The sequence below is a fragment of the Halichoeres trimaculatus genome, unplaced genomic scaffold (assembly GCF_033239565.1).
Source record: "Halichoeres trimaculatus isolate MK-OKI-2021-1 unplaced genomic scaffold, fHalTri1.1 fHalTri1_scaffold_12, whole genome shotgun sequence".
Classification (NCBI taxonomy): domain Eukaryota; kingdom Metazoa; phylum Chordata; class Actinopteri; order Labriformes; family Labridae; genus Halichoeres; species Halichoeres trimaculatus.
The window spans coordinates 4,754,175-4,769,318 of NW_027437190.1; the positions used below are offsets into that span (position 1 = coordinate 4,754,175).

The following is a 15,144-nucleotide window of genomic DNA, read 5'->3' on the forward strand; positions in this document are numbered from 1 at the left end:
GCCGGTAAAGGAGGAGGGTTGATATTTTGACATAAAATAAAACAAGAATCGATAGAAGAAAGTTTATTTGTGGTTTCTAAACATGTTTATGGTGTTTTTTTGACTGCTTTCTGTCTCTCCCATGATGTTATTCTTCTCTCCCAGAGTCAATTAAAATACACGCAAATGACTTATTAGGCAAACAAGGTGATTGTGTCATTTAGCAACTTTTGGCTACTTCTTGGACAGCCAATAACAATTTTCCTTACTGAGGAGTTGCCATGTTGAAACTAGCGATGTCTCCCTCAGCTTTCATGATTTATCTAATGGCTTAATGCCTCATTCTTTCAAGTTTACATGACTAAACATGATAGAGTTGATTACAAAAAATGTTAACAGTGGATTAATGGGTTTATTGGGTATTCTGGGTGGTTTAAAACAACAAGGTACATCGAAACTGAAAAGTGTGACCACGAATATGGGTTAAGATACGAACCCTGGGTTTTGTGAACTGTTCCATCCCTAATGATTATGAGCCTGTTCTCCTGATAAGTCCAGAAAAATGTCTCATTTTTGATTTTGTCAAAAGAAAAAAATGTTGCCTGAGTTGCTTAAGAAATAAAATAATCTGATATACAGATAGGAAAATTTAACTTTTTATTTTTTATCATTATTATTATAAGTTCAAGAAATTTAAAAAGGAAGTTTGATTTATTTAGTATTTTTTCATCTGTTTTCTATTACTTCTCTGAAATGACTCTTTTGTGTTTAACAGGTTCCCCTTTGGTAAAGACTGAATTTTCAGCCCCAGAAAACAAAGTAGAATGAACATGAAAAGGCACCTGTCCACTGTTGGCGAGGTCGTCCACTGACAGGTTGCTGTCCAGACTCAGTCCCAGCCCGAAGTCACACAGACAGCACGTCAGGTCGTTCTTCACCAGGATGTTGGAGCTCTTCAGGTCTCGATGGACTATGGCCACCTTGGTGTTCAACGAAATAACAGAGGTGAAGCTCTCAGGAGAGGACATGATGTTAAAATGCTACTTTACTGACAGTGAGTGTGATTATTAAAGCTAAAATTAGAAACAAAATCACTCTTCTCACCTTTGGCCTTCCACAGGGGAGGCGGTCACTATGGAGGTGGGCGACCCCACTGGCCAAAGAGTTGCCCAGCAACTGTAACTCCTCCCAGCTGATCACATTTCGTGTCAGATGCTCCTGAAGGGCAGAGGGGGGTGAGAACGGTGGGGGTGTGAGAAGGAGGATGGGTGACAATCATACACAGAAACTATGACCGGCCCACTCATGTTGGGTTATCTGACAGTGTCAGTCTCACCTGAAGGTTTCCTCTGGAGTGGAAGGCCGTGATGAGCCAGTACTGTTTCTCCACTTTCCTCTCCTCAGCTGTGAGGAAGTGCAGGATGTTCTCATGTCTAAGGTCCGTGTTGGAAAAGATGTCCTTCTCGTTCTTCCAGGAAGCGTACTCCTCGTAGGGGAAAATCTTCACAGCCACTGTTTCAAACTGATCTGAGGTGCTTTGTTTCAGCTTGGCCTTGTACACCTGAGCAAAACGGCCCTTTCCCACCTGTCAGAGGATCAAACTGTTAGAGGATGAATCAGGATGGAGAGCAGCACTACAGGACACATGTACGTGTGTTTACCAGCAGGTCCAGCTCTATGGGCAGAGGCTCTGTGTTGTGGTTCAGGTTGTTGGCATGGGTGGAGCTGCTGTCAGATCTGTCGTCATCCATCATGATGGCACAGGCGTCACTGCAGTCAAGCCCAGGCTTTGCTTTGCGCTTCTTGATGCTGCTCTCCCATTCTCTGTTCAGCACACGTTGGCGGTAAGCTCGATACCAGTAGCACATCCCCACGACAACGAGCCCCATCACCAGCAGGGGGAGCAGGCTCACCAGAATCACAGAAACCAACGGAACCTCTTCGGTTGGATCCACCTCTGTCAAAGAACAGAAAACAGAAGAATATTATCAACATGGATCAACAGTAACAATGCTGGATGTCTAGACTTAACATGTGCAGACTCTCAAAACTCTGCAAATTCATGTGATGTAGAAAGCCCCTGACTGAAAACTGTTCAAAACATGCTCTGAAATGATGATGATCTCCTGAATATGATCTCCTAACTGGTCAATAACAAGTTGGAGGAGTGGACCTCAAACACCAAGGTCTGTCTGTGAGGTGTCTGGAGGAATAGCTACTCAAAAGGAAGAGGGTTTGTAGGGCAGTCTCAATCTAACATTGAATAAATTATTTTTTTCCTCACACCGCTACACATAATATCCCATAAGAACAACATGAAAAAGTTTTTTGCACAGAAGTGTTCACAGCCTTTAACAAGAAGCTCTTATTTGAGGTTCATCCTGTTAAACTCAGCTGATTGGACCTGATCTATAAAGACACACACCTGTCTATATAAGGTCCCACAGGTGACAGAGCCTCTTAGAGCACAAACCAAGCATGAAGTCAGAGGAACTGTCTGTAGACCTCAGAGACAGGATGGTCTCCAGGAACAAATCTGTAGAAGGGTCCAGAAACATTTCTGCTGCTTTGAAGGTCCCAATGAGCCCAGAGGACTCCATCATCTGTGAATGGAAGACGTTCAGAACTACCAGGACTCTTCTAGAGCTGGACCCCGTCCAAACTGAGGGATCAGGGGAGAAGGGTCTTAGTCAGGGAGGAGACCAAGAACCTGATGGTTCCTCTGTCAGAGCTCCATGTTCCTCTGTGGAGAGAGGAGAACCTTCTAGAAGAACAACCATCTCTGCAGCAATCCACCAATCAGACCTGTATGGTAGAGTGGTCAGTCTGAAGCCACTCCTTAGTAAAAGGCTCATGTCAGACCACCTGGAGTCTGCCTAAAGGTCCCTGAAGGACTCTCAGACCAGGAGAAAGAAAATCCTCTGCTCTGATGAGACAAAGATTGAACTCTTTGGTGTCACGTTTGGAGGAAACAAGGCCCCGCTCATCACCTGGACCATACCATCCCTACAGTGAAGCATGGTGGTGTCAGCATCATGCTGTGGGGATGATTTTCAGCAGCAGGAACTGGGAGACCAGTCAGGACTGAGGAAAAGATGAATGCAGCAATGTACAGAGACATCCTGGATGAAAACCACCTCCAGAGACCTTTAGACCTCAGACTGGGGCCACGGTTCATCTTTCAGCAGGACAACGACCCTAAGACCACAGCCAAGATATCAAAGGAGGGGCTTCAGGAGAAAAATCGTACTTCTTGAAATGTTCTGATGCTCTGTCTCATGTTCATTATGAATTGGCAGCACCAACTTGATTAATCTCCATAGCTGCAGAACAGCAACTTTAAGCTGTTAAAGGGCCTCTTGCATTAATCTGAAATGTAAATTATTTTTCAGTTTTGGGAAACATAATTTTTTACCATATCAAGCTCTTTATTGGACTTAAACTGCTTGAATTTCATACCATACACTGGAAAAATGGGGTGCTCTATAGCTTTAGATTGGTAATGCAAATATAATATTTACCCTTTAGGTTGACACATAGGAGCAGTGACACAGTGGGGGGCGATCCCTGCAGCACTTACTGTGCCCCAGATCAGATCGAGGCTGGTTAGAAAAATCCCCCATCTGCACATTCAACAGCTCGTGGTTTCTCTCTAACATTAAACATCTTTGAAGTGGATCATAAAAGCAGATGTGAGGAGGTGTTTAATATAGGTTGTGCTGATTGTGGTAGCACCTTAAATTATGAGTCATAATTGTTTGCTGTCATGGCATTTTCATCCTGCAGCATGTTTTTTCTACCTGTCTACCAGAGAGAGATGACTCTAAAAGTTTCTGGAGCATTAAAAACAGGAGCATCGTGATGTTTGATAATAAGAGGAGCACTCATCAGACAGAAAGAAACTAAGCTTATCAAATGACCACAGAGAGGAGCTGCAGAGACAGATAACACTCAGCTTTGGTGTCACCAGCCTTGATGTTCAGCAGCTCAGATGCTCAGCTATGTCATGTTATGATTCATCAGTGTTTCTGCTAAACCGGTAAGCATAGAACTAGCTGCTTTTAGAAATGCTAGTAGCAGGTGATTGGGTTTCATGCTCAACATGACAAGAGTGTTTTTCCATTATGGCAGCAGCTCAAATCAAAGAAAACCTTAGAAGTATCTCACTGTCACTGCTTCATCTATCTTCTGTCCTCCCTCTCATCTTTATTCTGCTTTTTTCTGTCCTTCTGGTGCCCTTGTGGTAGCTTTCACAACTCAAAATAATGTTTAAGAAAATCTTCGTCTTAGCCTCTGTCAGAAATGTTTCCTCCTAACTGTTGTCTCTTTGAGGTTGCCTGCTCCATAAACCCCGTTTCCTCCTATTGGGCATGCCCCCAGCGGCCTGTCAGTGGGGTGGGGCTATGGGCAAACCTTGGTGTTTGAGACCCACCTTACCAATGTATCTGGAACTAGTCAGGAGATCCTCCAGAACTCTAGGGATAATGTTGTGCCATAGATGAACGCTTATTGACTAAAACCTCTAGGGGCAAGTTTATAGGAAGTGTAAGCAGGAGTGTAAGAGGTTATCGGACAACTTGTAGAGTGAAAGTGGAGTGAAGTTTATATACCATATTTTCCAGAATTCAAGTCACACTTATTTAGAGTCTTTTTGGAGGCATTATGTTAGTGTTCAGTCTTTCTCAGTTGTCTTTAAGTTAATGTTTCAGTTATTTATCTCAGTGGTACAGGAGCAGCATGTAGTTGTCACAAACAAAGAGCACTGTAGACGGTTATGTTAAAGGTTCCATATTATGCAAAATTCACTTTATTAAGTCTTATAGTGAAATTTTTGAGTCTTTGGCTTTCCTCCCAGCCCAGCAGATATTTGATGACAAAACCTGTATTTAGTAGTTCTTGTGAATATAAAATCCTGACCTAAAACGAGCTGTTTGGAATTTCCGGGGTTTGCCGACGTCAGCGAGTCCCTTTTTTGACCAATCAGGAGCAAGTCTGACCTGATTGGTCCACCAGAGCAAATACCCCCAAACCCCCTCCCCGCCCACTCCTCTCCCCGCATCTGCAGAGAAATCTCTCCAGCAACGGGGAGAGGAGTGTGGCTGTTTCTGGCTGTAAACAGTGACATAGTTCCATGCACAAGCTTCCCATCTCAGAAGAAGACATGCTGTGTGCTGTGGAGCAGACGTAAGAGCTTTTCCTCAGTGTCCCCCCTGTCTCTGTGTTAGCTTTAGGATGCTAACTTTAGCTGCGTTAGCCTGTTGTTTTAGCCTGTAATGTTACGGTAAACGAGCTTCGCTGTTTTCTAAACATTGTGCACTCAGAGCTTGTGGCGCCGCTCTCAGTGACACTGAAGAGTGGGGCGGTATCAGCTGTGGCTCATTTACATATGAAGGCCACGCCCACTAAATCGGAGCGTTCTGAACAGAGGGGCTATGAGAGCCTGGAAACAATGCTGCTGTGCTTGATTTATTGGCTTTTTGGACAAAAACATGTTACTACCATTTCATGAAGACATCAATGATCCATATTAAACTGCAGAAAAGGAGCAGAATATGGGACCTTTAACTCCTTGGTTCATGTCAGTCACAATGAATTAACATAAAAACACATGTTGAATTATTAATATTTTGCTATATAAGACACAACTGGCTATTCCTGCCTATGTCAATAACTGCGTTAGCTATGTAATATTGTGACGCCACAGCAGCGCAACACACCCTGCTAATAAATCCAACGAAGAAGAAAAAGACAACATAGTAAACAAAGAGCAACAAGGGAAACCATCCAGCAATTCCTCTTCTTTGTGATTTCCATGAGTCTCTTTGTTACAAAGAACAATCAGGCTTTGTTTCAGAGAAGACTGTGAGCCTCCAGGAGAAATATAGCTGCCGGTGTTGCACAGGAAGTGATGGTTCTTTTCACAAATCACTGGACTGCAGTGTTTCTAGCTCCACCTTCTGGGGTCAGATCAGTATGACTGTCACCCCAACAGAAAGGCTCTAAATAGTGGGATGGTACCGGTCAGTAATTTGGGGCCCTGTCCCGGTTTAAGTCAAAGGAAACACCTCAAAGTGCATATAGTACTGTAACAAACTAAACTGAAACATTTGATGGAAATGGGGTTTAAGTCGCAAAACCAGCCAAACTATCACAGATGGTGTGACTTATAGTTCAGAAATTGATAGCTCCAAATAGCTTCTACAGGTGAGTGATAAAAACCCAACAGCTCAAGCTCACCACTAACAATCACACTCTGTCACTGCAGAAACTTGGACGAACATCAGTTCATCTTTTTTGGTTATGTTTAACACAGTACACGCTAAAGGCTCTATGAGTATAGCATCTCTCTGAATGGTCCAGCAGTTCATCAGTTGAGTTACTAACAGAGAGAGCAGGCTGTAAAGGCAGGTCTCTGAAGAACACACTGCTCAGTTTGTGTGTTTGGGTTCCTCCTGCAGCAGCAAACAGCAGTTTCCTCCCACCACTCATTCAGAAACAGTCCAACACAAGCACACCTACCACAGGGAAGTCATTCTGCAGACCTGTGCTGTGAAAACAACACACTGCTGCTGCCCCTGCTTTACAGGCTGTAAACCATCCTCTTTCCATTGTGACTATGAGTTTGTATCTGCATAATAAGCCTGTGATCTCAGTCAGTAACTTACAGCACACTCAGTCAAAGGGTTAACTGGCAGCAGTATGAGCTCCTTCATGGCTTCATGAGCTGCTGCATTAACTACCTCCTCTCACTGCGACTGCCAGCCCGGACAGAGTGGCAGCCAACCCTCAGAGCTCCAGTGTTAGGGAGAAAACAGTCGGGAGCCTGTCTGCCCCCGCCTGGCCGTCCCTGCATGGTCTGCTCCGGCTGGCCACCTTTTCAAAGAGCGTCTCACTGAGTCTCTCAGGGGAACATTATCCCTCTGAGCGGAGCTGCTGCACTGGCTGGCTGAGAGAGCCCGGGCCAAGGACTGACCATGAAAGCCATCGCACCACCCTGCAACTGGTTTACAGTCAGACTTTCCACACAAGACGTTTCTGTGAGTGAATGTTAGGAAGTCCTGAAGCAGCGTCAGGTGGTGTCAGATAAATTCAATCAATCTGTGAAATCAATGAAAGAGTCCATTTTCTTTGGGTATAGGCTGGATGCAGGAATGTTGAGATGTTGAAATTTAAAGTCTATAACTCGGTGACTAAAGCCGAAAGGTGAGAAAAATGTTTGAATGTAGCCTGATCTATCAAATACAGGTAACACGAGAATACAGTCTGAGAGCTCTCTGCTCTCCCTGCAGGTTGATGTTGACATACTGAGCTGGTTACACATTGCTCCAGGTGAGTTATTTAAACACCACTTTCATAAAACTTTATCTCCACATTCTTGGCCAAAGTGGTACCAAACCACACTGTGCTACGTGAAAACACCTATGATTTGTTTGTAGCCCTCATCAACCAGAGAAACAGCATTTCTCAACATTTCAGGCAGACACTACTAGAACAATGAACTAGTTTAACTGAACAGTAATCTTGGTGTCAATCGGCAAGGGTGACAATGTTTAACCTTGCCAAGGTTCCTCATCAAGGCCTATGTAAGTGAGACAAACAGTGGTTATCATATCGCCCCCTAATGGAGAACATGCTTCATGTTCAGAAGCAGAGTTTGCTGACGTTTATGCAGCACGTAACACTGCAGAAAACTGACCACTGATCAGTGGCGGCTGCTGGTCAGTCAAGGAGGGGTAGCTGATTTTTTTCAGGCCTACATCATAAATTTGTTTATAAATTTAAACATTAATTCTACCCTCAATTCCTTTTCAGGAAAATGGTCTGTGACCCTGTCGTACCAACCAGGTGTTTTTTTCAGGGGATTTTACCAGTGTTCTCACATGGCTCGTCGTTTTTAAGAAAAGTCAACTCGCTTGGAAGCGATAAAACCTCCAGATCAGTCCAGAACTACTAAGAAGATGCTCCGGTGGAGGGTTATACTTCAAGATCGCTGACTGGCTCATTTCACTGTCAATCAAAAAGTGATTCGGACTCAGACAGATCATCCAATCATCATGCAGAAGCCCAGCGTCCAGACCAGCCCACTGTCTCATAGACCCCCAGAGACGCTGAGGGTCCGAGGGTGGGACAGAGCCCAGTGTTTATCCAATGACCGTCCAGTTTTCACAGTAGAACAACCCACTCTACGCTTCCCCACTGAAGTCAGAAGACGCTCAGTGTCCGACTGTGTTAAAGCGCTGAGACGCTGCGGGGATGAATGAGAAGGAGGTGGAGTCAGTTACCTGTGAAAGGTAGCTGATTCTGAACAAAAGATGAAGGAATTCTAGCTCATATTTTGTCAATGAAATGTACACACAGCAGTACATATCACCACTTTTTTGGGGACATTTTAGGAGAAGCTGAGCTTCCCTTGTAGTCTCAGAGCAATCACTACTCCAAACTGATCATCTGGGAACAAGAGACACCTAAGGGACAGGTGAGCTTTGAATCATCAGTCCTTGATGATGGATTAAGGGTGTTTGAGCAAACTGAAATTTTCAGATAAAAGGAAGAGTTAACACCTAGAGCAGATGTTGTCCCTGGATCGTTTTCACTGGATCAAATGTGGCTCTGTCGGCTTAGTTTGATAGATACTTACAGACATTGATGTAACAACACGGTTTGAGACTTGTCTTCTTGTGCCACCCTGAAACAGCAAAGACTAACGACTCTGTGAAACAAACACTCAGGGTTGTCTTATTACTGTCATGCCAACCCTTGATCTATCCACCCCGTAACCTGTGCTTTGAGGAGGTGTTGCTATTTGAAACAGCCAAAGCAAGAACATAATTACACAGCAACACAAACTGTGACAGCACGTCTGATTCATGGGCTTTAAAGTCTCTTTTAAAGGAAATCATTGTGTTTAAATCCAGCGTGTTCTGGGTGCTATGTGAGATAAATAATATCTTCATTTTGTGGTTGTGTGGCGGGATGTGTGTGTGTGTGATTGTTAGGTTGTAAATCTCTCTGAAAGTGCTTTAGGCAGAGCTGCAGATCCAATAAATCACAAATGCTCAACAAAGAACGCACACAGACTTTAAGTTTTGAGACGACTTCAAAGTCTGGCAGGAAATGAGACGGAGACCATCCCAGAGTCAGACGCTGCGTCTTAAAGGCCAGGTGTCTGCGTGTATGTGTGCATACATACAGGGTTTTAGCATTTATAAAAGTTTTTATTTCCCAGCCGTTTTTCTTCCATGATGAGGGTGTGTGGAGTGTGTGAAGTCGAGTGTGTGCTGCCAACACACTGGTAATAGGACTCATGTTGCCTTTTCCAATCAGGATGCCAGAGTGTTCTCATGCAGTGTTCAATGAGGTTTGACACATCATTCAGATTAAAGAGGGATCCCTGCCTCTGGCGTGTTATTACACATGTAATCAGTATGTGTGTGTGTGTCTTACAGAATGTGGATGCCATCTCTGACTCACACTCTTAATGCTCTAACCACTTGCTAATTACTTGGATCCTCATCGTGTTTTTGGTGGATAATAAAGCTCGGCGGTGCAGAAGAGAGGAACTGTGTTTGGAAAATGACAGAGCCAGACATGATTTCATGCTCCAAACAGGTGATGGTCAAATCAAAGCCATTATAAACACTGAGGCTGGTAAAAACAAGCGTCCAACACTTTGTCTGCTCTTCCACTGAAACATGTCTAATGAGGCTTTAAATGTCTCAACCTCAAAAGAGCTGATCTCCGTAAAAGTCTCAGACGACTTCCTGTCAGGTTTTATATGAATGACCGGCTGACGTCATGGAAATATACAGTGGGTATCAGACATTTGGCTAGCTATTTGAATTGTCCGTCATACTGACAGACAGGATCGTAAAAGTTTTGTCATCATGAACAATCACCCCCAGTTAAAAAGTGGATGATGAGACCTCTTAGTTATGAATTATACATTTTAGCATTTCATCACAAAAGCAACTCAAATACAACTTGTAACATTGATTATGCAGGGTATTTAAATTGAAAGAGAAAATAACACACAAATAATAGAAAAAATATGAATAATACCAACCCTGCTGTCTGGAGCTTTCTACAGCTAATAAATCGCTCTCTCATCAGGCAAAACACACTTTTTTAATTAAACTAAAAATACGCAGAACTGTTTTCGAAATACGTTTCACATCAATTGTTTTTTTGCCACCTTTTTTAGTATTCTGGCTTGCCTGAGCGCAGACTTTTACTCTACAGACTGGAATAACCACTGCTGCTTCAGTCAGTGTTTCAAGTCTGGAAACGTTTCAACTCTTCCTCACAGGGAGGAAATCCCGGAGCATGTGGTCCTGATGTACAGGAGAGGCTGTGTCAGAGTCTTAGTGGTCACTGATGCGCCCCAACACGTCAACTCCATAAGTCTTAAGCGTGCTGTCAGCAACAACCCGTGGCAACAACACAACAGTGTAATACCTAATTAACTATGCACTCTGGCCACCACCTGGACAGGGGGTTGACTGAAGGTGCTGTATGTGATTGATTAATGGATGTGTAACAATAAAGGTGATGGAATGGATCAGTCTCAGGTTTTCTGATCCTTCAAAATGATGGGCAACATTCCGATTTTTCCATCATTGCTCAAAAAATCAGTCAAAGACGCAGAATTATCAATTAACTTGACCTTTGGTGAATAAAGATGTTTGATATTTTCACATATTTCCCAATAAATTCAGCTGGTACAAGCATAGAATGTATATAGAATTAGGGATGGGTACCGAATTAGGTGCTTTTATAGGTACCGACCAAATTCTGTCAAAAGTACCAGGTACCGATTCATGTAAATTTAAGTTACCATGTTTAGGTACCTGAATGCATCTTTGTGACTGTGAGGGAGTGGAAGAGTAGACGACTTTCCTTGCTGGACATGAACACAGCGTTGCAAGGTTATACATATGGAAGAATTAACATGTTAAATTGAAAAAAATATATATTTTATAAAAAAACAAATTGATATTTTTTACCGCATAAACTCAAAAAGTACAGAAAATTGGTACCATTGAGTTCTGGTTCCGATTGCCAGGTACCAGGCATCGGTACCGTATCGTTTCAAATGTGAAAGGCACCCATCCCTCTATAGAATAGACAGCATACTCTGCATCTTATCATTGTACAGTTTTGAAGCCATAATACCGTCATCACAGGAGCTGCCACTGTGCATCTGTGTGGAGCCAGGTGACAAAGGTTTTTTATATATATATATCTTTCACAGGTCTTATCTCTTGTTGGCTCCCATCCCCTTATATTCCTAATCCAGAAAAAAAACTAAGCAGGATGGCAGCTGTCAATCATTTTTGAGAAACGGCTCATCTGGAATGACTGGGGAGACAGGGTTTTAGACCTATACTGCAGCCAGCCACTAGGGGGTGCAGTTTTTGTGCCAGCCTCAATGGACATCATCTCCACCCAGCTGAGCATGATGACGTTCATTTTTTCTTATTTTACAGTCTATGGGTACAAGCCTGGAGTCAATAACAGACCTGAAGAAATCTGACTCCAGCAGTGATCCTGACACTATAATTGCTAAGCGCTAACTGCTAACTGCTAACTGATAGCTTTATGGGGGGATGTCTGGAAATGTGCTGATAGGGCACAACTGGATCTGACCTCAAGGCTGTTTACTCTAATACAGGGATCATGAAATGCATGAAACTAAATCAGGAAGTGATCTTTGACTGTTAATTAAATTCAAAGAAAGAAAATTAATCTTGGTCCAATGTTGGATGCATCATTTCAAGACGGGGTCTTGTGCTTTTTCGTGTTTTTTTTTTTTTCTGTCCCTCTGGTGCCTCTGTGTTAGCTTTTCATAATTAACAACTTGAAAAAAATATGATAGAAAACCCTTGTTCAGTTTCTGTTTGAAACACTTTGTCTTTGCTGCTGTTTCTTTAAGGATTCACAAGTTTATCCCTCCAAGCAACCCCAACAATTATTGCTGTGATATGTTCAGATTTATTGAGTTTTGGATTCAATGACTGAAGTTCTAGTGAGCAGATCTCAAAGTTTATGTGTTTATAATGAATTACATGAGCTATATTTAAAAAGTGTACCACCTTCCCCTGAGCAGCTCAGACCTCCAAAGAATAAAAATAACCTGCCGTTATCCAGGCTGGTATCATATTGTGACGGTGGGTGGTGTGGAGGAATCTAACCACAGACAGGCTGGTGACACTGACTCAAAGTGAATATTACACTCACTATTTACTTGTTATGGTAACAGCACTGCCTTATGACCCAGGCTGCTTCATGAGCACAGCTCATATCTCTCCAACACCTCCTGAGCCCAGCTCAGCGTCCTCCGTCCCAACGCCACAGCCTCTTTCTCTCTTTTCACGTTGCTCAGAGGGAGTCTGTTTGAGTCATTTGTCTATGAAGCCGTCTGACTGATGGACTCTCTGACTGAAAGCCAAGATTCCACAGTGAAGGAGGAACTGTAAAAAATGAGAATATAAAAAAACAGATCTTGGAACATGCACAGAGACTTTTTTCATTTATAACTGCATTTCTGTCTTCATCTCCTCTTCCTCTTTGCCGGCTGCTCAAAGAGTCCTCTTTATCATTTTTCCTTTTCCTTATTTCCATCTCTTGTTCTCCTTCTTTGCCAAGAAAAAATCCCCTCCTCCCATCATGACAAAGAATTTCTTTTTTTATATCTATCACGAGAGATGCCAAAATAACCAAAGAAGTGTCTTGGAGGGGATCAGGCGACATCTGTGCAGAAATACACACGGAGCAGCTCAAGGAATCTGAGTCAGGAATGAATTTGTTCTTCCTTCATCTCATTCCTCACATAGCCTCCCTCCAAGCATGCGAAGCTGACTTTCACAAGAGCACAGCTGTAAATACAGCACTAAAACAAGTCAGTCTTTACAGTCAGTGCCTCTCTGCTGCTGCTTAAACAACTCCACAAGCTCCAAAACACATGTGTAACTAATGCTGGCTGAGAGGCGGGGTCTTTATGTGAAACAAATGCTGTGTCACAGAGGTCCAGGTCCCTTAGAGTCTCTGATCCCTTTCTGAGCCAACAGAAGAGCAAAGAATGTGGAATTAATCATCAGAGATAGAGTATCTCCTCAAATGATTAGTTTTGAAAACATGGTAATTATCTTTGGGACTCACAGTCACTAAAGGTAGTTCGGGAGATAGAGCTTTTAGTCTGCCTGTCTTCATCCCTATTTCTGTTAACAGCCGAAAGGTTAGGTGGTAACGTGATCATACTGAATACATAAACTGTACAAGGGTCAAATTAGTCTTAACATTTCCCTTCTTCAGGAGCTTCTCCAACAGTAGTTCCAGGAACCGTCAGTTCCTCAAACTCCTCTTTTAAGAACTATTTAGTTTCTGTGGCCAACCATTTGATTTACAATGTGACCTGAAGTCCTGTGAAGATGAAGTAAAAAACCTGAAGAGAAAATAAAATAAATTTTACTACACCAACAGACCAGTAGAGGGCAGTAAGACAATGATGAAGGCCATTTAGCACAGATGACACCATGGAAGGGGAAGACATTGTTAAAAGCATCATAATTAGCCTGTTAGCATGGGGGGGATTCAGCCTGTGAAGGAGTTGATCGTGCTTTGTAACCCTGATTTGTTGAACTAACATGGTTGACTTGTAGCATGAAGACAGGAGAAATTGTTCTGAATCATCACTTGCCGCAGCGGTAAGAAGACAACACATAACCCTGCCATGTTAAACAGGGGTTAGTACCTCAGTCCAAAGGGACTTGGGTTTGTAACTGTAGGGTTGCTGGTTCAAGTCTCAGCATGGACCAAGATTAGGAATTGGGCTGATGGTGTTAGAGGTGTGAACGTAATTTCCTTAAGCAAGGTACCACACTCCCAACTGCTTCATGTTTTACACTGCTTTGTAAATCTCAAGTTGGCTTGTGAAGATGACTTGATAACCTGAGATGATCGTTGCTCTGTGTCTACTTCATTGCATTTTCCATCTTTGATGGATTTATTAACAGGCTACACTGTGTCACACTGCTATGCCAGCTATCAGCATCCAGCTTACACACCTCATACCTAGAAGGTCAGGGTTGGCTGTGGAAACGCAAACAGGATCAAGCTTCAGATCAAGGATCTGACCCACACTAAACTGAACTGATCCATACAGGACCACTTGGTGGAGACAGGGCACAAGTTGGTCATTAAACACTCATCTGATGAGAAGATTATGATATGTATATGTACAGACATTAAACTGAACTAGGACATATTCCTGATGACTTCTTCTGTGTTTGAACAGCTGTTATAACCTGGATATTCACTGACATGTTCATCTGAAGGTCAGGATTTTACATTCACAAGCACTACTAAGTGCAGGTTTTGTCATTAAATATCACATTTCTCCCACACATTTCATCCCTCCTTATGCCTGCAGGTGTGTATCCAACAAATACACAGGTGCCTGGCTTTGATCCTATTTAACTTACTGATGTTAATGATGTTGATGCATTAACAGGTGGGACCTACAGAGGGGTCTCCCCCTCTCCCTTTCCCCCCTCCCTCTTTCTTGTGTCAGGCGCTTCAGATTATCAGACTGTTAGTGGGAAGACTGGAGATTTTCTAAGTCATTGGTAACAGATGTTGATCTCTCAAGGCTGAAGAAGGAAGAAAATTGAAAACTGGTCATTCAAAGTGTGAGTATTGTCTTCACACTGGACACATCATTTTTCTTCCAAGTTGTTTTCCAACCAAATAATCTCCTCATCTCGTATCAAAAAATGACTTGGAAACTACAAAGAGACGATCAAAATGTTACTGCTCTACTGCACAGCTCATTCCTCTTTGAGCTTTAAATCTATTTCTACCTCACTAGCTGACTGAAATCCTTCTGTTAATGACAGTGGTAGAAGAACTGGTGACCTGGAATAAAAACTTCCAAAGAAATAGTTGGCCCACATGTTAATGTGCGCTCAGAAACAGTGGTTTTAGAAAAATGATGGTGCAACATGTGGTTTACGAGGTGCTAATGAAGTTTGTTGCAGCGCCAAACTCCAAATAAGAATAGAGAGTTAAAGCTTTCCATTCAACAGCCAAATACACGTCCACTGACATAACGCTGACACCAACAGCAAACCTCCACATCAGGTCCACTCCTGGCACCTCCACTGAGCT

The 15,144-nt window shown here is 42.9% G+C and overlaps 1 protein-coding gene across 1 annotated transcript in view; it reads right to left on the reverse strand.

Annotated features, from left to right (window-relative positions):
* The window catches only part of tgfbr2b (transforming growth factor beta receptor 2b), a 55,916-nt gene that overhangs the window by 17,974 nt on the left and 22,798 nt on the right, over nt 1-15,144 (reverse strand). The window contains exons 4-7 of the mRNA XM_074683498.1: nt 1,641-1,936; nt 1,316-1,564; nt 1,084-1,197; nt 822-959 (exon numbers count right to left, since the gene is read on the reverse strand). Of these exons, the coding sequence (XP_074539599.1) occupies nt 822-959; nt 1,084-1,197; nt 1,316-1,564; nt 1,641-1,936 (797 nt within the window). The remainder of the gene's footprint in view (nt 1-821; nt 960-1,083; nt 1,198-1,315; nt 1,565-1,640; nt 1,937-15,144) is intronic.